Source organism: Enoplosus armatus, chromosome 15 (genome assembly GCF_043641665.1).
Source record: "Enoplosus armatus isolate fEnoArm2 chromosome 15, fEnoArm2.hap1, whole genome shotgun sequence".
Taxonomy (NCBI): Eukaryota; Metazoa; Chordata; class Actinopteri; order Centrarchiformes; family Enoplosidae; genus Enoplosus; species Enoplosus armatus.
In genome coordinates, this window is record NC_092194.1 from 13,828,790 (window position 1) to 13,851,027 (window position 22,238).

The 22,238-nt window shown below is 40.9% G+C and overlaps 1 protein-coding gene across 10 annotated transcripts in view; it reads left to right on the forward strand.

Annotated features, from left to right (window-relative positions):
* The first annotated feature begins 18,359 nt into the window (after positions 1–18,359).
* Positions 18,360–22,238, forward strand: part of meis2a (Meis homeobox 2a) — a 78,174-nt gene continuing 74,295 nt past the window's right edge. For 6 of the 10 annotated variants that reach the window (XM_070921065.1, XM_070921066.1, XM_070921072.1 and 3 more), the window contains exons 1-5: positions 18,360–18,766; positions 19,247–19,473; positions 21,060–21,201; positions 21,477–21,527; positions 21,933–21,983. In XM_070921065.1, coding sequence (XP_070777166.1) covers positions 18,755–18,766; positions 19,247–19,473; positions 21,060–21,201; positions 21,477–21,527; positions 21,933–21,983 — 483 coding nt within the window. In that variant the 5' untranslated portion in view covers positions 18,360–18,754. Of the gene's footprint in view, positions 18,767–19,043; positions 19,053–19,246; positions 19,474–21,059; positions 21,202–21,476; positions 21,528–21,932; positions 22,001–22,238 lie in introns of those variants that run through there. The other 4 variants (XM_070921069.1, XM_070921071.1, XM_070921074.1 and 1 more) reach the window with 3 other exon arrangements.

Here is a 22,238-nt window from a genome sequence, read left to right on the forward strand (position 1 = left end):
AATTGCAATTTCAGGGCTCAGTGCTTGTTTTTCTAAAATGTACTCAAGGAATTAGCTACTCCAGCCACAAATCAGTTGAATTTATGCACAGTTGTAATACACTTTATGGGCTCATGGTACATTGCTTCAAAAACAGCAGATGTGAAATTATGATAAATATAATGAGGGTTTTTTTTCCCCACCTCACTTGCCTTTTTCTGTCCCTCACCCCCCTTCCCTCACTCTCTCTCTCTCTCGACTGTGAGAGAGAGGGATGTGAAGCGTGTTTACTTACCCCATACAATACATTTAATGTCTTAGTAAGGGCCGCCAACAAAACCTGATTAATGTCCTCATCTCTTTTATTAAAGATAAGAGTGGCACTGCAGTCAGGAGATAGAGAGGGTGCCATAAATCTCAGGCAAAATGAGCAGTCAAATAATCACTCATCAGAAATGAAATCTACATACATTAACACTCGCAGACATTCTGCTGAGAATATAAACACAGGGCTGTGGGCAATGAAGCCAGCTCCATTTATTCACATATTCGCGGTTAGGGGGAGGTAAAGGTGTCTGGAGAGGGTAAGCTCTCAGCTGGTGATGATGTTTAAAGGAGTCCTGTCCTGCTTAGCTACAGTCCACCAGACTAACCATGTGTCCAAGGAAGCAGACGCACAATCATTAGGGCAATGGATGAGTTGGATGGCGGAGGCAATTAAGCATCACCCTGAATAGGACATAATGTTGATCCATCCCTACGATTAATCAAGGCATGCATTAGACAGTGATGGGCGACCCTGTGCCTTTGTGACAAAATGATTCTTCATCCCGTGTTTGGGGATTGGGATCCTGAGGTCCCTAATGCGCCTTAGAGGCGCCCCAATGAAACCCTGTCATTTATTCTGTTTCTGTCCCTGACAGCTATCAACCTGTCTTCTGCCAGCCAAGGAACATTATCTGAACTCCCAAGGCGGTTAGCGACAGGGACTAAGCTTATGAGTGGTGGTAGCAGACAGGCAGATATGTAAAGCAATGATAATACTACCTTTCTTTTGTACTGCCACACTCAGTGTCAACCCAGGTACATGTACACTCATTTGCCAGTTTATTAGCTACACCTAGCTAAAACTAATGCAGCCTAATACAAAAGTCTTGCAATAAATCCCACCTTCACAGTTGAAACTGTTTTAGAGAGGTGGTGATTCAACTGTGTGGTTATTTTGGAGATTGTTGAATTGTACTGCATCATACTGAGAGGTGTTTCTGTTGTTTAGCCTACCCTCATTGATATAAATGGGGTGGACAAAATAATACAAACCAGTACAATTCAACCGCACCTCAAAGCATCCAAAATGACCATACAGTTGAATCAACACCTCTCTTCAACAGCAAAGCCTGAACATTAAATCCTTCATGAAGGTTGGATTTATTAAAGGTCTGTTGTATCTGTTGCAGTACTTTTAGCTAGGTGTACCTAATAAACTGGCAACTGAGTGTATGTATGTATGTTCCAATATATACCATAGACACAACAAAAGACACATATATAGATGCATACTAGCACTTACGTATACATACAATACACATATGCAAGCAGTCATGCGTGCACACATGCATGAAACCACATATAAACACACTGTTATGCATACACCACAAATAGAGCCACATGTGCTTTTTCCATCCCAGTCACATCAGAGGCCTCCCTGTGACAGATGTCACATGTTGTGAATAAAAACTTGTGAAAAATTAAAAACAAATGCACAATGCACTATGACTGCTCTTTGTTTTGATGTCAATCATGTCTTAATAATCAAAATGATTTTTTTTTTTTTCCCTTTCACTCATTCCCCACTTCTGTGGCATCTGGCAGGGACAGGCTGACGAGGTGTCTTTACAGCGGAAATTACACGAAATGGATTTTCCATGCTTGATAAGAGTGTCAATCCACTTCATATAGAGTTGTGCAAAGTACTGCAGCTCCACTCACAATATTGACAGGGATGCGTAGCAACGTCAGTGGTCTCACTGTGATAATGACTTGCTTGCAAGCTGATACTGTACATGTGCTTCATAGACACGATTCCAAAGCACATTTATGGTTGTTAATCTTTCAGAATTAGTCACTCATGATCTAGAGATTGTGTCTTATTTGTTTTTATGTTTAACTTTATAGTTATCATTTTTCTGTGCATTCACCTTGTGACCTTTTAAAAAGATTAAACAGGTAGAGAATATGATCTTTCATCATTTACTGTGATTTAGGATTATATTACCCCCATTATTTCTAATCACAAGAGGATTTTACTCATAATTTAAATGTATAAGATGTCCAGTTGTTCTGCTCCACAGTTTTCTGCCTCTCTGTAGTCTCCCTCTGTCCATATGGTTACCTATTCACCTGTATTGCTGGATCATGAGAATGTCATTACCTCCATCATTGAGCCCAGGCATCTGAGAGCCTGTTAACCTGGAACAGGCCTGGCTGTGCAGCCCTGTGCTGATGGTACAATATGCTCCTTGTTATTCCAGGATCATTGACGCTAAAGCCCTGGCAATCAAGCCAGTTTTGTTGAAGCTCATTGGCTCAGTGGGGTCTCGTCTCATCTGCTTGGAATGAGGAAACGAGTGTTCGGGTTAGTTGGGTCGTTAGGTAGAAATTCTTTGATAATGGTGCATGTTACATTAGAGCCTTACAAACCAAGGATAAGTGTTTCAGAGTCTGTGTAATGTAATTTACAGAATGGTTATGGTAGATAAGAAATTCTCTTGAGGTGTGAAGTATGGAGATGAATAGTTCCTTATTAATCTGGACTCAGCACATGCTATACAGCCAAGACACACTAGTTACAATGTGAAGGGATTCATACATATCCAAGACACTTTTATTGCAGATGATATATGGCTAAATGTATCTTTGCAAACTGCAGACCCAACGCAGTTAGTTGAGGGGTGGGATTGTTAGTGCTATCATCTTACTTGTTTAAAACAATTGTCCAAACAACAGCAAATTTCATGTAGCATTAATAAGACATTCATAAAGGCCCATTAGTTGTGAGCAATCTCTCAGCATTAACAGGAGCCTGGTGAAACGTACACCCGTGATGAAATGGAAACAGCTGAACAGCTGAGGCCAGAGGTGACCTGCAGCCACCAGATTTCCCTCATATGAAACATTGTGTGGTGGGAGACTTTTTCATTGGTCCCCTGTGAGAGCAACATCACACATGAAACTTTGTCATGCAGATTGGTGCAACCAGAGTCACACTGTATATAATGCTATCGCAGTCTTGAATAGGAGTGAGTGATATAGATGGAATCCTATATCGTGGACTGCCGTGGTAATTGTATGTCATGATGGATATTGCCGAGAAATGTTCAGTTGAGAAATTGTTTATGAATAAAACAACCAGACAGGGATATCTGTTTTTAGCGAATCCAGCATATAAAACATATAAAAATACAATATTATCACAAAACAGTCCTGATCCTTGATTTACAGCATTGGAAAGTTTCCATCGTATCATCTGATGGTATATATCTTTATATCGACCACTCCAACTCTCAGATTACCGGAAACGTTGCGTGAACCTTATTTGCTTTAAATTCAAACAATTTTTTTGCAACAGCCAATCAAAATACCACTTCATGTCACATGATCACTTCCAGTTGGGCACAGGTTTATCTTATGGCCACCATTTTTTATTATTTCAGTTTTGTTTCTAAGAAATCTTGTTTTTCTCCTCAGTTTGTCACGGTGAAGGGCTCTAAATACTGCAATACCCATATACCCATGAGAAGGAGCCAGTCAGAGGTATGAATCAGAGTGGCAGCAAATTCAAAACACTTTGTTGTCAACAAAACACGGCACCATATTTGCTGAATTCATCTAAAATGGACAAGGAATCCACAAGTGAATTGATTTAAGTGCAGGCTGTAAAATCAACACAGTAATTTTAAGCTCTGTGATTGGATGTTTCTTGCTTGCAACCTTGGAAGTTGTAGTTAACTTCTCACCTTATGTATTTATATACACACTAGTTCTTTGCTAAGTACTTATCAAAGAACCAGATATTTTCTAGTACAGCTGTTAATCATTTGTACTGGTGTTTCAACCAGGAGACTATTGCATACTCCAACAGTCACCTATAATATAATAGATAATTTTTAAATGAAATTTATTAAATAAATACATTTTTATTAAACTCTAAACTAAACATTAACTGACAAATCATCTATTTTTGAAAAAAAACAAAAAAAACACCTTAGCCTGGTGTGTAGTTATGATTGCATTTGAGTGTTATGTGTTACAGTAAAAACGCACAAATTTTATGAAACAGTAGTAAAACAGTAGTTTTATCTTGTAACATTCTACACAGCAGCTTTTACGTGGTTCTGGCGTATCACAACTTTAAGGCATGTAAAGTAAGGATAAAATTTTACCATTATGATGGTATTCAGTGTTGAGTTGTGGTGAAACCTTCCATAAGATCCTCAGCAGCATCTCCAGTTTATCCCTCTCCCTGTGGGATGTCAGCCTCTCAGAGGAAGAGGGGGCATCTTTGAGGAGGTGGCGTCACACAGCTGCCATAGCCCAGCAAAGCTCCTCGAGGAAAGACATGTTGTCAGTGCGCATTAATCATCGGGCCCACCATCGGAAACAGATTCCCCTCATAAGCAATTTCACTCATTAGAGTTACGGTGCTGATTTGCTGATTGGAGTTACGCTGAGGCTACTTCACTGCGAGGGAAAGAGAGGAGAGCAGGAGTGAGAGGAGGAGAGGAGGGGAGGAGGGAGGGGGGGTGGGGGGAGAAGGTCTGACACATTTACAGTGATGTGAAAGCTGAGATGTTGATTAATGTGCATTGTTGCTGTCACATAAACTGAATAAATAAATATCAAACAAAAGCAGAGGGAGAGACTCATTTACAAACCAGGAAATGAAAGTTCCATGTAGTTAGGGAGTAAGACGGACTGGGATGACAGTCTGTAGACATGACTGTAAACACGAAATCACCACAGTGTAAGTCAAGGTCGTGTGCCCACATGCATGAAGCACCTGGCGTGGCCGTTTCAAGCATTCCTCAAATTGACTCAGTTCAGTTCTTGTGGCATAGACAAAACATTAAGAGAGCCCCACTTCCCCGCCAGCTCCTCTGAAGTCCACCACTGTGATAAGTGGCCTTCCTGGTTAGCGTGACATCTTGCAATCAGATTTTGAAAGCCCCTCGGGCTGTGATTGGTTTCAAAACAATCTCGCAGCTCGCAATTCAAGCAGGGCACAAAATAAATACTTTTTTTTGCTTTACAGAATTTAAAACCCATCTTGCATGCTTCAAGTGATGCATGGTGATAACCGAGTATTCCACAACAACCCATCTCTGTTTTGGTCATATTTAACATAGGCTGTTTATATTGATCTTCATATCCCATTCACAAACACCCTTGTTTACATAAATAAACAATATTGTGTTTGCTGCCATGGAAACAGAGTTTACACAGGCCACAAAATCACCATTTAATGGCGTAAGATGTTTACATGCCTGAGAATGCTGGCTAATAATGGCATATCTCAGCTGTCATACTCTGGTTTCTCATAACTGGGATGTGTGTTTATGCAGGCTATTGGGAGTGGAAGATGGTGTTTACAAGCTACAACTGTTAAACGTAACACTCGGGTATGCCAAGTAATTTCAGAATATTAATGTGAACTGCACTCCTGTGATAATCCTCTGGTAGTAATAGATATAGATTTGAAAAAAAAAACAAAGTTTGTTGATCATTATTTTATATTATACTTCAATTTATTTTTACACTTTCTGACATGAAATCTAAGCAGTTATGTTCCTGTAGTAGCAGAACTTTGTGAACAGACTGAATCCATTGTTTAACAGTGCCAACTTGGCACGGCGTGTTTTGGTTTGATCCTATCCATTACATCCTCTCCGTCGGGTCCTTGCGTGGGCCTCCTTACCCCCCCCCCGCTGAGCACCAGTCATTAGATCATTACTCCGTTGTAGGGAGCAGCAAACATCCGAGGCCGTCTGAACTTTTCCTATGGAGTGGAGCCAACAACCACATGACTTAATAAATGGTGACAAACATAAGCCAGCACTCACATCAGCAACATTACATGGTAGCAGAGACGTGGAGCAAGTTAAACTAAATGAATGGTCACTGCAGGTTTTGTGTCTTTATATGTATGTGTGTGTGCACACTCTCCTCATCTGTCATGCGAGCATCATTTCTGTACTTTGATCATTTTCAAATGATCCTTGGCATGTGATTCTTCTCTGACTATGTACAGACACACAGCGTGCGCTAATTAGGCGTTATTTTGTCAGGTGAACGATGGCTACCGATACACCCTTCCGTCATTTTCTTCAAGAGAAAATGCACTCGTGCAGGAATTCCTCTGTCTGCTTCCCTCAGCTCCTTTTTTCTCCCTGGTTTTGCAGATTTCTCCGTCCGCCCGGGCAGCCCGGGAGAAGTCGTTTTACAGTTCAATCAGGAATTCTAATAAACTGACCTGTGCTTTAATGACTAATTCATTGTCTCCTTTACTACCTTCATGGGTATAAAGCGGATTAATGACTTGAGCAAGGTTAAAAACAGTACCACTGTGCTTTTCCTTCATCTATTATCAATCATCCTTTAGATTCTTAGGAGAGCAACGGAAATTGAAGGAAAATTAGCAATCCTTTTGATGGATGATAGCATAGGTAGGAGTGTATGCGTAAGATATAAGTGTGGCTATAGCATTAAATGGAAATCGCCTGATAAGTAGCATCGCATGAGGGGCTTGCATTTTAAGACGTGCCACATATATGAAACAAACTATAATGCTGTATGACAGGAGCATTATAATGCTGTGAAGACAAAGCCACCACAGTTTCTGACAAGCCGAGTGAGGAAAAGAAGTCATATTTTTGATTATCCTCTCAACAGTGGACTCATAGATACCTGTTATCAAAAAGGCCCAGAGACATAATCTCATATATTGCACCGCACAGTTCTTTACAGCGTGTTTACAACAAAGAGCTTTTAGCAAAAACTCCAAGGAAAAAGGAAAAACTCTGCAGCAGTTAAGAGAATAGAGGTTAAGAATTTCACGAGAGTTGTTAAACTTCTTTGACAGTTTCTTTACTTGTCCTCACACTGTACTTCTTTCTTGTTGTTCAGAAATCCCATGGAAGAGGAGAGAAATAAAAACCAAAGGGGAGGCAAAGGGGAACGGCGAGGAAAAGGGAAGAGCGGGTATAAGGCTGCGTCTCTTTGTTTACCATTCCATATTCCCATCATACGTACGGACGCCTCCGCTGCATCTCTGGGCTCTTCCCATTCTTGGCCCAGTCATTTCTGACAATGTTAATGATTTAGTGGAGAGCCCTCCACAACGGATGATTTGTGACATGTAGGAAGGCTCGAAACGGGGGAGGACTAGGCAGGTTTCTGTGGGGAGTGTTTGGGATCCAGGGATGCCTTGAAGATAGTGATTCATTATATTTAAGACAAGTGTGACATCCTACTTCAAGGAAGCAGCACACATATGTATGGAGGGGGAGATTTTTCGGGTGGCCAAAGTGGGGAGGGGTAGGTAAGTACAAAGGAATGCCTCAGTGTTTTTTGAGATGACATAGGAATAGGAGGCAGGCATATGGAGACGGCAGCCTGGAAAATAATGGATAATGGAGGAATTTAGCCTCAGGCTATATGCCTGCTTTGCCTACTTCTGTATAACTAGTATATTTATAATTCAAATACATACCTTTAATAATTAACAACCAGTGAATATTAAAGGAGAATGCATGATATCTTTTCTACAGAAGGAGTCAGGTGAAAAATTGTATTACATTTCAAATTTGACAACAACACAGAACAAAGGACCGAAGAGCGAAAACAAAAAAAGTTGGCTGCCATTTTGGGACAATTTTTTATCTTGGGCTCGTGCAATGAACAAAAAGCCGTCTTGTATGAGTATGCCATTTATTTTTAATACATGATAGTGTCTTTGCACTAGAAAAAGAATATCCTAACGTTACAGGATTTTAACAGCTGGTTAAATATTTGTGTTGGTAAATTAAAAGACATTCAATCACTGGCTGCTTGTACAGTTATTGTTTCTTGGTTTCTGTCGGTGAATCATACCGAATGTCAGTCGAGGGCAACTCCCTGGAAACTTAAGTGTGCAGTCACACAAGCAAACATCTCACTGATTTTTCTGGAGTTTCTCATTCAGCATCAGATTGTTGTCTGGCAGTCACTGTGAACTTTTGCTCTGCTCCAGTCATCAGCATAAACAGCACCAGTACTGGTCCAGTGTTGACATCCTTCTGTCTGCAGTGTGACATACACATCACATTCATGTATGACATTCATGTGACTGAGTGATAACGATCAACTCTCATTACACACATCCTACTCTGCATAAAATGATGTAATTTCAGACACATTTAGGCTGCGGCAATTTGGAAATAAGAACTGTGCTAGCAAATGCATTGAAATTTGGTGTATTTATGCAGAGCTCCGAGTGTTCCTTTTAAAATAAAATATCCCAAAGGACAGTGTGTTTTGTAGTCTGTACACAAGTGGCACAGAAAAGCTCTCATAGACTGTGTCAACCAAAGTTATGCAAACACCAGAGTTCAACAAAAACCAACATATTTGCATATTCTGGATCTGAAATGTGTTCCGCTTTTGTGCAGGCCTCATTTCTATCTCTGCGCTTTGATGTCGCTCATACATATTGACGACCCGCCAAAGAAACCAACCACGTTAACTAAAGCATCAGCTCAATTTGTGCATCCCCTTTAAAAAAAAAAAAAATGGTGCATTAGTTTGTCCCATTTATATTTCCAGGGTTAATTAGCAAGTGAGAGATTGGACAATTAGTTCATCCATGCTAATTGATTATAATATTACAACTTGGTGATGATAGGATGAACATAGACTCCTCGTTCCATATTCCTCTAAGGGATTTGATAATATATACAATGCTTCTGTGTAATGAGGGTTTTAAAAAGACCAAATCAGCTGGGGAAATTGTTAATTCAATTCCACTCAGATGATACTGAGTTTTTCAGGGCACAAATGAATTGCATTGCAGGGATCCTACAGAGTGGCAGAGTCCTTTTTTTTTTTACATTTTTACTCACGTCAACAGATCACCGGTTCATTTCTGTCAATGGCACAACCGGATGTGAACTCTCAAAGACCTGATCGTATCTAGGTCATTTTTTTCCTCCTTCTGCTCGTAATTGAAAAGCTCGTTCTGTTTCATATCTGCAACTGTCAGAAATGCATGCTGCTTCGGAGGGAGAGATACGGCGAATATAGATGAAAACGGACATATATGCAACCAAATTAATTTGTTTTCCTCCGAGGCGAACGTGGCGTCTTTAAACATGCACAACAGTGTCTGTTATACCACAAGTATATAATTACACTTTCCTTCGCTATCTGCTGTTCCTCCCCTTATCTAACTTTACCGTCATATAGGGCCACTTCTGTCTTCAGTTGTCAAATGTCTGCAGTGTGAAGCTCAGGTATGGACCTCCAGCCACCTCTCGCTGGTGGCCCCACATGAGCTCCATCACACTGTGACAGTCTGTCACGAGGCACAGGCCGAGGAATGAGGAATGAGTGCTGTTGTGGTTCACCTGCAAAGTTACACAGGAAGTGCTCAAACTTCCACTTCAGATATAGAAAAATCAAAGGAAAGTAGCATTTTAGATTTTACAGTGGTCATGCCACTACTTTTGATATAAGGTTAGCAGAAAAAGAGACAAACGTATTTGTGCTCTGCTGTGATCAGTTTAACTCTGCCTCTTAGCTCAGATGTTAATTATGCATATTCTTACCCATTGCTCACGTTCTATGTGAGAATTATTGCTCTTTATTTCTTGAAAGTCATCATTATTGAGCACATCCTTATTTTTTTTCAGCCCCACAACGAGAACCATTTTGTGAAAAATGTCTCGTTTCACCTCGAAATGTTCCTCCTCGGGTGCAGCAAATAAAAAATAAGATTCATGTGTTAAATGCAGAAGTATTACACTTCTTTACTGTGCTTAATAATTAATAGCCCATCCCATCACCCTATGAATATTTACATGCAAAGTGTCCCTGGGAGCCTTCCATATGCCAGAGGGAGGGAAGTCTGTGTGTTTATAGCATTAAACACTCAAACATCGTCACCAGCCCTATTTCGCCTGCAACCATGAAAAACAGTCACTAAAGCATTGTGAGCATTTTATTTGTTGTTGCACAATGTAACCTATTCAACTTCCATTTAGACGTGGCAAGTCAAATTACAGGTACTCACTCCGTGCTCAACTAAAATCCCAGGACGCCGCTTGTCTAGTTCGAATGTGAAGCGAGCAGAAATGAGGTTTCGTCGGGGTTGTTTCCAGAGCAATGACATTGTTCATTGAGATCACCTTCCACTTAATGCGTCAAAGTGTCAAAGGTCTTGTTGTCAGCTCGGCTCGAAATCAAGGCGTCATGATGCAGCTGAAGAAATTACATAGTGTATTAGATTATGTTGTAAAAGCAGAATCCTGCAGTGCAGTGGGGGGAAAGCTGTGCACGCTGATTTTAAAAAGTCCGTTTGAGCCCGTACAACTTTCAGCAAGAGGAAAATAAAATACAAACTCTGCAAATTACAAATGATTACTGCGGTTATCTGAGCTCATTAAGCTGAGGACTTTGGACTTTTGCAATGCCAGACATTAATGCGCCATTCAATTCTAATCTGAGCGGCTAGCTTCTCTTTTATTCCTCCCTTTTGTATCTGATCCAAAAGTATACAATAAATGCTGTGACAGAAGATCGGAAAACGTTGCACGACCGCTCCGCTTTGTGACAGCTTTCAGAGCACATTCATGAATTTTCAACCTTTGACCTTTGAGAGAGACTCAGCAGGACGCACATCAGGAAGGTCCGGGAATAAAGCAACATCCCTCTTGTTAAAGTTGCACTGCGACCACTATAAAGGATGCCACAAGCTAATAATGGACAAGTAGGATATGTAGTACAAATAAATACGCTGTTGCTAGTGAACCTGGGCATGTTTGGCTCTGTTGCTTCCATTGGTGATATTTATCTAGGAAGGGAAGGCTGAGTGTTGTTGTTGCCTCTCTGCAGGTCCCCGAGCTCTCAGATCTCCTCTCTGTCTCCTGTGTGGATAAGTAGTGGCTGCTAAGGCAATGCTGGTCTTTGATATTTCACTCCTCATTTGAATCAGTGGTCGCTTTATTTGACAATGCCAGGTAATTACCTGGGTACCTTGCTTGATCATGTGAACTCCTGCAGAACCAGAGTTGAGGGAGGGAGTGAAGCAGGGAGGGTGGAGAGATGGGCTGTGGGTATCGGGTGAGGAGATGGAAATGGGAACACATAAACAGGAAGGAAAAAAGCAAAAAAAAAAAAAAGCAGGGGGACAAAAACAGAACACACACAAACACAAACAAACCATCTACATTTGTTTACCTGCATTGTTTTCTGCAAGTATTTCAAAACAAGTGGAATCATGAGTAAGGCACGTACTGTGTTGTGTTAAGCAAGGTGTGTGTGTGTGTGTGTGTGTGTGTGTGTGTGTGTGTGTGTGTGTGTGTGTGTGTGTGTGTGTGTTTTTAGTCGTTCAGCTGTGGTTTATCTACCGGGGCTGTCCCATGCTGTGAAGGAGGTCAGACACTGAGGGTCACTTGAGAGAGAAGATACACTAAGTGCAAGTTTATTATAACTCAAATGAATAGTTTTTGTCTCTTGGGTTCAGTCATTTGATTAGCTTATAGTCTCTGTGGTGTGTGTGTGTGTGTGAGAGAGAGAGAGAGAGAAATTATTCAGTGAAACCTTTTACTTATGAGCTCATGTGTATTTCACGTGTGCCGAAGCAGAAACACATTTTGAACATAAAAGAGAAGAGACAAGCCGAAAGACAGTTTAAGCAACATTTTAATGGCTTTACATTAAAGCACCAGGAAATCACATGAAGCACAAAATGTACAATACATTTGTTACAATATGTACATGGTTACATGATACAGGCTGAAAGATAAGTTAAAAAGATATAACTGTAAACTTACACTTACAAATAAGAAAAATGCTGATACTCAATGGGGTTAAACTGAGTATTTCAGATAGCTGGATATGGAACCATGTCAATGATGTTTATTGAATAGGAGAGCAGTGTTTACTCTGTTGTGTGACTAGAATATCAAAACCCGTCACTCCATGTGACTGCAGCTGCGTTCAGGCTGACTGACTGAGCTCTCCTTGGAGGAAACCAGCAGACAACTTAGGCTTGGCCCTGAAGTTTAACTGAAACACTGTGCCGGCATTTCTTTCAAGAAATATCCCTCTCCTGTATCCAAATATTTACCCCAAAAAAAAGAGCACTGAAAACATTTATAGAAGCCTCTTTTTTTTAAATCACAAAAATAAATACTTTTAGGTTAAATTTGCACAGAGTTAAGACTAAGCAGCTGCTTTAAGTGTCTCCTATAAAGGACATGCAATTCATTAAGGCTATTAATAAAGGACAAAGACAAAAGTCACACAAGAGAGGCTAAATATATCCCAACTTTTCAATCAGAAGTTTTCTCTTTTTCTCACCTTTTAATTAATTGTGTGAATAAAGCAGCTTCCTTGTGTGCTGATATAGTTTTTGCCTGATATCTCCGGCGTGAGTTGGGATCAGATATGCAGATCTACTTTCTTTTACAGCCTCGCTGGATGCCTCTGACGCTCCCGAGTTTCAACGCGCCGTGTGTTATTTGGGATGTGGACAAGTTGAGCAGTTTGCAGGCTCTCGGAGGCAGCGTGCTTTAACTCTGGCGCTATTTTATTCCCGTTCTAATCATATTGGGAACCGTGAAAACATCCGCACTTACATTCCCCCCGCTGCCGCACTGGACAAACAACACAAGAGTGGAATTTGTATTCATTTCAAAGTGGAGAGGGGAATTAAGACAATTTAATAAAGGCTTAAACCGCTGGGGTTGTCTCTGCAGCGCCTAAAGCCATATTTCCTCTGATCAGCGGAGGAGGGCGACTTTATTGGACATGTTTCTATTTCCAAATCCGCATAACAGGCAACGATGCATGTATTTCCTATAATGTAGATAAGGGAGAGAGGGTTTGATATGTAATAAAAGGTGGGTCTGTGCTGCCTGTTTAAGCCCCTTAAGCCTGATAAATGATGAGCGACAGAGGCACAGCAAGAGGGTCACCGCTATTAACTCCTCGGTTTCCCGGCCTCCACTTAAACTTCTCTCAATTACATCTGGTAATGTGGCTGGATACGGGCCTTATAGGCTTCGACCTGTTCAATCTAACCGGAATAAAAAAAAGAAAGAAATAATACTCAAATCTGCACAAGCGCCTATGAGAGTATATAGGCTGTTCCTAAAGCCACGTGTTAAGGGGAGAAACACAGGGATTATAGTCTGTGGCGTTACTAACACATGCACACCAGGTATTCTGGGACAAACACCCAATGCAAGCTCATTAAATCAGCATTTGGTGTCTCCGCAAAGGCGTTAACGACGGGCTCTAATCTCGGCGGTGACCTGCTCCAACTGTGTCACAGCCGAGCAGAGCTGCAGAGAGGCTGCAGCCCTGGCAGAGAGCTGCTGCTTCGACAAGGAACTATTTCTTTTTTTATGGGTTTTTTTACATGTTAGAAATATGCACTGATAGCCTTGAAATTCGTTTTGGGGGGGGATCCAATATACTTTCACATCTGAAAGAATTTAATCGACATAAAGAAGAATTTTAAAGAAGTTATTTTCCAACAATATTTTGTTATAATTTCTGTTTTCCAATTCACAATATGAATCAATTTAATGTTGTTTTAGGCTTCGCTTGAGTGACTCTTGGGCATTTTTTTATTTTAACATGCAATAACGCGTAGGCTATAAAAGCAGATAATAAAGTCGTCTAATTATATTAATATTAAAATAATCATATAAGCATCAGTGTGTTTTAGGCTGCGTATTAAATACTTGTTTATCTAACTGATGGGGATTTATATGAACGCCGACTTACGTTGAAAATGAATTGAAAAATCACATAAATTCCCAAATTCAAAAATCATTCTTGCACACGTAATGAAAGACAAACTACGACTAATAAAAGCCACATTTCTCGAGTCTGTGCGACACAAGTCACAATCTTGTAACAGCATCAGCTGTGAAGGGTGTAAACAGTTCAACCGATTTATGGTCAAAGCATTGCCAGCAAATAAATTGAATATTATAAGAAACAAATGCATTGGACGGTCGATTTAGACAAATAATGATCTGTATTTTATAATATTAATAATTTTAGATTTACGTTTCTGTGTTGTGAGAAATTAATAATTTGATTGCAATACATTCCTTTTTAATTTTAAAACACAATTTTGTTGACATTTGTGGAGAGATTTCGTGTAAAGTGAGTCAATCATTTTGTGGTTTATTTTGTGGGCCTTCTCTCATTTGTTGCAGAGCTCTCGACAGCTCGGCCTCCGCAGCGGCCGCCAGGTGTCGCTACATGGCCGCATATTTTCGACCAGTGAGTCTATGAAGGGGAAAGCCACAGTTACATTTTGTGTTGGCCTCCTCTCTCTCTCTCTCTCCTTCTCTCCCCCTCCTCCCTTTACTAACCCTCTGACACCAGACTCTGAGAATCGGTGGAGGGGAAAATGAGGCTTTGGAGCTGAAGAATTTACAGTTAGTCGCGAAACTTTTACAAGTATTTGAGTTGCTCACTCCACTTTCTGAAACCCTATAGTCACATTTCACTCCGGGGTCAAAAAGAGTTCAGATTCAGATGACTGAGGTAATGCTTTCTGCACGAGGAAAACACCGAGGAGCCAAATTATTATAAAGAAATCATAAATAAAATCCTCTAAAAATGATGTCCACAAATGAGGAAAATCAAATGCAGTTTGTGGAGATGATTAATAGAATTGAATCTGTTGTCTTCTTCACAGGTGGGAACTAGGAGACAACGTAAAACTGCATTACTTTTATTTAGTGCAAAAATTCAACTTAAGTTGAATTATGCATCAACAGCTGCATTTCTTTTACATGTGTAAATAAAAAGAAATGGACATGCTGCAAGGTTTTTACTTCCCGGGCCTCTCCACTAGTCAGTCTATGATCCAGTCTTATCTTGGCGCCTCTATACATTAGCTTAGCTGATTTACATAATCTCAAATACTGAAGAGGGCCAAAGAAGAACAAAGTTACAAACAAGATTAGGGCGATTTTATTTGTTCCTGCGGTTGAGCGCCAATTGTTTCTCCAGGAGTGTTTAAGGTCACTAAGAGGATTTGAAGCTCGTTTCATATCAGTGATCTTTTTGAGGGAATTAAATCAACAATGCATTTCTCTCCATATTTAGCAACAGGCTTGTGTGTGTGTGTGTGTGTGTGTGTGTGTGTGTGTGTGTGTGTGTGTGTGTGTGAGAGAGAGAGAAAGAGAGAGAGAGAGAGAACAACCGAGCCCTGCAGGGCAAGCGAGGGGGAGAGGGATTGTAAGTCCTGCAAAGAGTAAACAGAGGAGTGGAAGTTCAGTGCTGGTGCTCGGTCGCACGCAGGCGGTCCTGGTGCACCTTTAGGATGTGACATGCAGTGGATCTTTAGCCTGGTGATTGTCCCTGTAGTGTTTTCCTTGAAATGGATCCTCTCCCCCCCTAATGAATCCAAACGCAGCTGGCCATGTCCCACACGGACACCGAGAGCTTTAACCCTAAACTGACCTCAATTTGACACCACCAGATGAAATTTTACCGCCTGTTAATGCCATCCACTGATTTTTTTTTTTTCTTCATACGCGCGAGAGTTGTGCGTGCGCTTGAAGAGGGTCGCAACGTTAAAAGCCACTTGTAAGAAATATAAAACTACTTAAAAAAGTGTAATTGTCTGTGATAGGTGTCCTCCTGGAATCATCTGGCTTGTAAACGCGGGCAGGTTATAAGCAGGGGAGTTTAGGTTGGCACAGGTCTTGTTTATGAGGAAAATTAATTTTAATTACCTATTGAATGAATGATGATTAAAATAGAATTAGAAAATTAAACACCGACTTGTGTAATGTCGCATCAAAAGCTGTTATTAAGCGAAATTAACCTAATTCACAGCCTAAATGTTGTTAATGGGGATGTTCCGTGTTTATAGCTTCCATTAATTACTCAAATAAATAGTTCGCCAAAAGAAGAGTTTAAAATTTCACGTCGTTAGGAGTCGTTGCTGGAAGTTTTATAGGGAAGGATGTGTTTCTGTGGAGCCGTGCATTGGACACGCATAATTAGCCTCTGCTATTTTCACACGCTCTTCGGGTGTTTACATCCCTCTCCTCGGGGGCAAATCACATATTTCCACAATAAATGTGAAGAAATGCGGGAAAATGTGCAAGATCTGAAAGTCCGTCTGTTTTAAAAAGAATCGCTCCTGCGGTAGGGTTTTTAGGATACAGTGTGCGCTTTAACGGCAGATTAAACATGTACATGAGGATATATTCTGCATTTTCTTTTTTTTTTTTTTTTTATAGTCCAGCCTCAAAACTTTCCCTTCACTGCGCCGCGGAAGGACGCGCGTTCCCAACAAAGCGGTAGATACAGTATAAGGTTTATGCTACTTACCGTGGTTGTCCAAAGGAGGAGGATGGAGGAAAAAAAAAAGTCAAGCGTTAGTGCACAAATCAATGTGAACGATAGTATTTAGCTTATGAAAATATCAGTCTTCAATAGCAGAGTCTGCCGGGCTGGTTGTGTTTACAGAGTGTAGGAGAGACTTGGAGACGGTGAATGCCTTGGCTCTCTGCGCACCGCTCTGCAGCTCCTTCCCGGGGTATTGCACGTTGAAATGTCCACACAGCCGTTTGTCAAACCCTGCAGTCCTACACTTCCCACCCCCCTTTATGCCAACAAACATAACTGTTGTCACGGTTTCATTTATTAAATCTTTTCCCGTGGTTTTCTTCTTTAAAAACAAAACAACAACTGCCATTTCTGTAATCGACCCTGAGCAACTCTGCTTGCTATTTTGTTTGTTGGGAGAGTTTATTGACCCTCCAACGGTAGCCACAGCCCATCTCCCTGAGCGTGTGTCTACCTTAATCCTAACCTGTGAATAATTAATTTCCACCATCAAAAATGCCACGGAGCCATAAATGGAGCCTTTATGTGAGAACCTGTCAATACAGCCATGATGCCATATTAGCATTGATGGAGCTAAATATTAAAGGGGATAGATGGCCTGCTTCTGTTTTGTGCGTAAAAGTGCTCAGGCTCCAAAAAGGGCTTCACTGCAATCGATGGCCGGAGCGTTGCTCCTCCTCTAAACTTCAATCTCCTCACATGATTGATGATCTTGGGGAGCTTTGATAATTGACTACTCTGAGGTAAGGCACGGATTTCTATCAAGAGAGGGGATTGGACGAAAGAAACATACAAAATTACTTTCTCCACAAAAGCTTTTTTTTTCCCCTCTTGGAAAAGTTCATTCTGGGCTGAGAGGGGTGCTGAGTGTCTTTAATTTGCAAAAAAAAAAGAGAGCAGAGCAATAATTAGCTGTAAGATTAGGAGGTATTACTGAGATATTAGGCACACCGGCTTATGACCACAAAACAGATGACAAGTAAGCGTCATGCTCATACATTAAACTCAGCATTCACAAGATGTCCTGATCATTTTATAATCTTTTGTTTAACTCCCATCACTGACTGTGGGGACGGACAGCAATTAAATATTTATTGTTTATCTGCTCGCAAAAGTTTGCGTCATGCGTAACTTTGTATTAAAATGAACTTTTTCTGTTGCTCTAAATCATGATTCACGTAGTTTAATGCAGCCAGTGTTGTGTTTCATTGAACTCAGATGAGCCGCAGCTGAAGTGTCCGCGCTGGTAAACCTTCCTCATTCAGCCTCTTCTGCTTTTTCTTTAGGAGTCTTCTCTGCGGAAAAAAAAGGAACTGGGTGGGAGTTGGAGCTGTGTTGGTTTGGCTTTTACCCCCAGTGTGGAGTTGAAGCCGTCCCTGTGCCTCGCATATACTCTGCATATCACAAGATTTGGTCTCTCCTCTCTCTTTTCTGGAGCTGCTGTAGGACTGGCTATGGCCACCACTACTTCCGGGATCCGTCATTTCATTCGCCCACCGCTCAGCGCTGCGAACTGACTCTGTTTCTATAAGCAAGCTAGCAGCCAACCTGCCAACACTCGCTGACACTCACTCATCTCAGTTTCGCCAGATAGACGAAATACCTACGGGGGAAAGAAAGGAAAGATCCGAATCGCAATCTCTTAATTTCTACTGCTTTTTCCCTTCTTTTTTTTTTTTTTTTTTTACAGTGATAATAAAACAAGATAGCGATCTGGAGGCATTAAAGGAGACGCGGACTTGCGGGATGAAAACGGACTAAAAAGATTCGTCCTTCTCTTGAACATCATCACCAACCGTCATTCATTCATTACCTTGACAACCTCTGGCTTTGATTGACAGCTGGAGTGGCAAAAAGCCATGAGACACGACAGTTTAGTTACATGCAGGTTGTTGATGGGCCGATTGTAACCTACACTTTGGCGCATTTTTTTCTTTTTTTTCCGAGGAAAGAGGGAAAACAAGAAAAATTGCAAAACTCCCCGATGCTACGATTTCAACTGAACCACACTGGCGAATAGGAGAAGTCGCAAAGTTGGTTGAAAAAGGGATCTTGCCACTAAATCACTTTCTAACCGGGACTGGGATATTAAATATACGACAGATTCAGGAGTTTATTGGAGCGCAGCCTGATGGCGCAAAGGGTAGGTTTTAAATCTCCTACACTTACCTGTTCAAATCCATTGTATGGAGGCCCTCGTATCAATAACCTCTTGTCGGGTGGTGGCAAATTTACAAAGTATTCATATCAAAGCCGCTGTATTTGACATTCTTGCAGCGCCCTTACTCTTCAAGCAAAGTGACAGCCTCTGCCTGCACCGACAGCCTCCGCCACAGTCGTGGAGCAGTTTCACAGGAGACTCCAAACTAATTCGCTCTTTTCAGCCACCAAACTCTCTTTCGCGGAGCACCTAAGTTAAAATGTTTTTGGTAATGACCAACCGTTTAGCAGATATATAATATATGACACTTTTCTGCCCTGACTGCAGCGTCTTTTCACAGCAACAGCTTATTAGTTTCTCCGTATATTCCACATGAGACGGCATGCCTTTTTTGTCCTTTTCACGTTTGTTTTCAAAAGTAACCGGGCAGCCCGCTGACTTTTGCTCTGATTTTATTCCCAGTACGATGAGCTGGCCCATTACGGTGGGATGGACGGAGTCACGGCGTCGATGTACGGGGACCCGCATGCTCCCCGGCCGCTTCCCCAGGTCCACCACCTGAACCACGGACCGCCGCTGCACGCCAGCCAGCACTACGGAGCCCACGCTCCTCATCCAAACGTTATGCCCACCAGCATGGGCTCTGCTGTCAACGACGTTTTAAAGAGGGATAAAGATCAAATTTATGGGTAAGGTTTGCATGAACCAGATACGCGTACAATTCTATATGTTTTTTCCGCGAGTTTTCAGCTTTTCTATAAGTTTGCTTTCTCGGAGTTTCTCTCTCACCACTAAATTTAAATAGTGTTTTGTGCAAGATTGACCGCAGTCTGGGAGCTCTATTGTTGCTCAGGGGAGTTTAGTTGATGTGTAATTTTATACGCATTGTAGAAGGCATCGTCAAGCCTGCAGTAAGTAAGAGTAAGCCTCGAGCTTGAAATACAAGCTATAAAATAATATGGAAGCTCTCTGTGTATAGTCCAAGCTGGAAAGTCACAGACTGCATAGAAATATTATTAAAAAAAACTATTTCCAACATCATAACAATTCTTCCACTTTATAAAGTTTGCTTTAATATTACTGCCCATTATTATTTGTCTAATTTTAAAAATAGGCTGACTCATTTAAACGTCCTCGTTGCTGCCTGCAAAAAACTTCTCAAATGTTTTCAAGTGTTGTTTGCTGCAACACACACACACACACACGGAGCGCGTTACAACGCAGCGTGTGTCTTTATAATTATACTTTAATCAGGTTATCCTCAAGTAATGAAATAAAACGTATTTAGAGGCTCTCACTGAGGATTGCAGAACTTGGGAAAAAAATGTTTTCAGACGTTGCTCACTAACACACGTACACAGAAAGTGCTATAATCCACAGTGTATCATTATAATCTGGGATGTGGTGCAGAGTAAATCCTCTTCATCTCTTTTACTCACGCTTCCATATGCGGGATAGAGTTTACCTTCAGTTTTATTCAGACACACGTCTAAATGACACAAATTAAGAAACTGATGCCAGTTTTATGAAGTTAACGTTTGTTCCAGAAATATCGTTTTTTTCCCCCTGAAATTATAGTTTACTTTTTAAATATGATTTTGCTGACTGTTTGTCTGATTGGAAGTTAGACTTTACTTCTTCTTTTTTTTATTCACCTCTGTCTCACTTTTAAAACTGTAGCTCTAATAAGGAAGAGACAGTAAAAGTCCTCGGTGCCTCAGTACGTCTGTAGCCACTCTGCAAAATTATTCTTTCATTTTGAGTTTTTTTGCAGAGTGTATAATTTCTGTAAAATCCCAGTGACTGCTGTAGTGTGTGTCAGTCTTGTTTTTTTTTTGTAGAGTTTTGTTGACTTCTCAGCCGTTTTTACTTTGCACTGCAAGAAATGTCAGTCTCAACAAGTCGATTAATATCATATTGAGTCTGAAAATCCTCACATTACCCAAAAACAAGGAGTAAAATATCCCAGATGCGTATTTACGCATGCGTCCAACTCAGAACAGCTTCTAAAAACAAGGATCTTGAATCCAGATATATTGTTTTAGTTGTTGTCTGTCTTATTTCAGAATGCGGTCACTTGTTTTAAGAGAAGTGTACAAGTGAACAAGTAAAATGATCTCATCCAACTGTGTGATATTTTTCAGTTGCTATAAGGAAAGTAAGAACTTTAGAGCCAGGGAGCCGACAGATATGCAGGTTGATTGGACATTTTTTGCAGTGGGCATTGTGGAGCCGGTGTGCTGCTTGTACTCAGGCTGTGTTTCCCCTCTTGCAGTCACCCTTTATTCCCACTGCTCGCACTGGTTTTTGAGAAGTGCGAGTTGGCGACGTGTACTCCGAGGGAGCCCGGCGTAGCAGGCGGCGATGTCTGCTCCTCAGACTCCTTCAATGAGGACATTGCAGTCTTTGCCAAACAGGTCAATTTCGAAATATTCAAAAACAGTATTTTGGATGTTGTGGCTGCGTCATGGCACATAGTTTTCTGCCTGCTTCATATTATTTTTTTTATTGCAATAAAACTCTTGATGTGATTAAAGAATAGTCTGCGTTATATGCAGAATTTCAACTCAACAAAAGTTGTCTAATTTCTGAAGAGTTGTGTGTTATGAGGTTACATTTCAGGACAGAAATAAGACACACATTGCGCACATTACATGCCAAACTAACTTTGACATTTGGTGTGTTATTTTAGGTCCGAGCAGAAAAACCTTTATTTTCATCAAATCCAGAGTTGGACAATTTGGTAAGCGCACACTTTGACCTCGCTGTCTCTCAATAATTGCCGCCTCGCTGCGGTCACCCTCCTCTGCCTTGTTTTGGGATACTCTGGACTGTCCGCAGCCATCACACAGTAAATATGTGAACATATGATTTAAACTTCCGCACAGATGTCAGATCAGTTTTGAAGTGAAGCTGTGTGACCACATTTGCCGCTGTCATTGTTCAGTCTTCCCATCAAACTGACCCAGCTGACCGGTGTGTGGCGACCAATTAGATAGAAATGCAGCTTCCTTTTTAATGTTAAAAAATATATTTGCTGCTGCTGGCTGTAGTGCACTCCACAGTGTTGGTGACATGATAGTGTAAAAAATATTCATCCTGTAAATTTTGCGATGTGAATTGTGTCTGTTTTACTCTTTATTTTCAGATGATACAAGCCATACAAGTATTACGGTTTCACCTCTTGGAATTAGAAAAGGTAAATATCATAAATCTGTCTATTTTAGACTTATCTTACCTGTGGCAAACGCATGACGCCACCTGCACAAACAGCCTGTATTTTAATGTAACTGATATTATTCAAAGTGCAGTGCAGTTCTGTGGCTTTTAGCAGATGTTTAAAAATAATCCGGCATGCACTGGGAGAAAGTTTCAGGTGTTTCATTTTCATCAAATACGCTATTTTATTTAGCCAACTATTTATGTGACTATTGATAAAATATGTTGGAGCCCC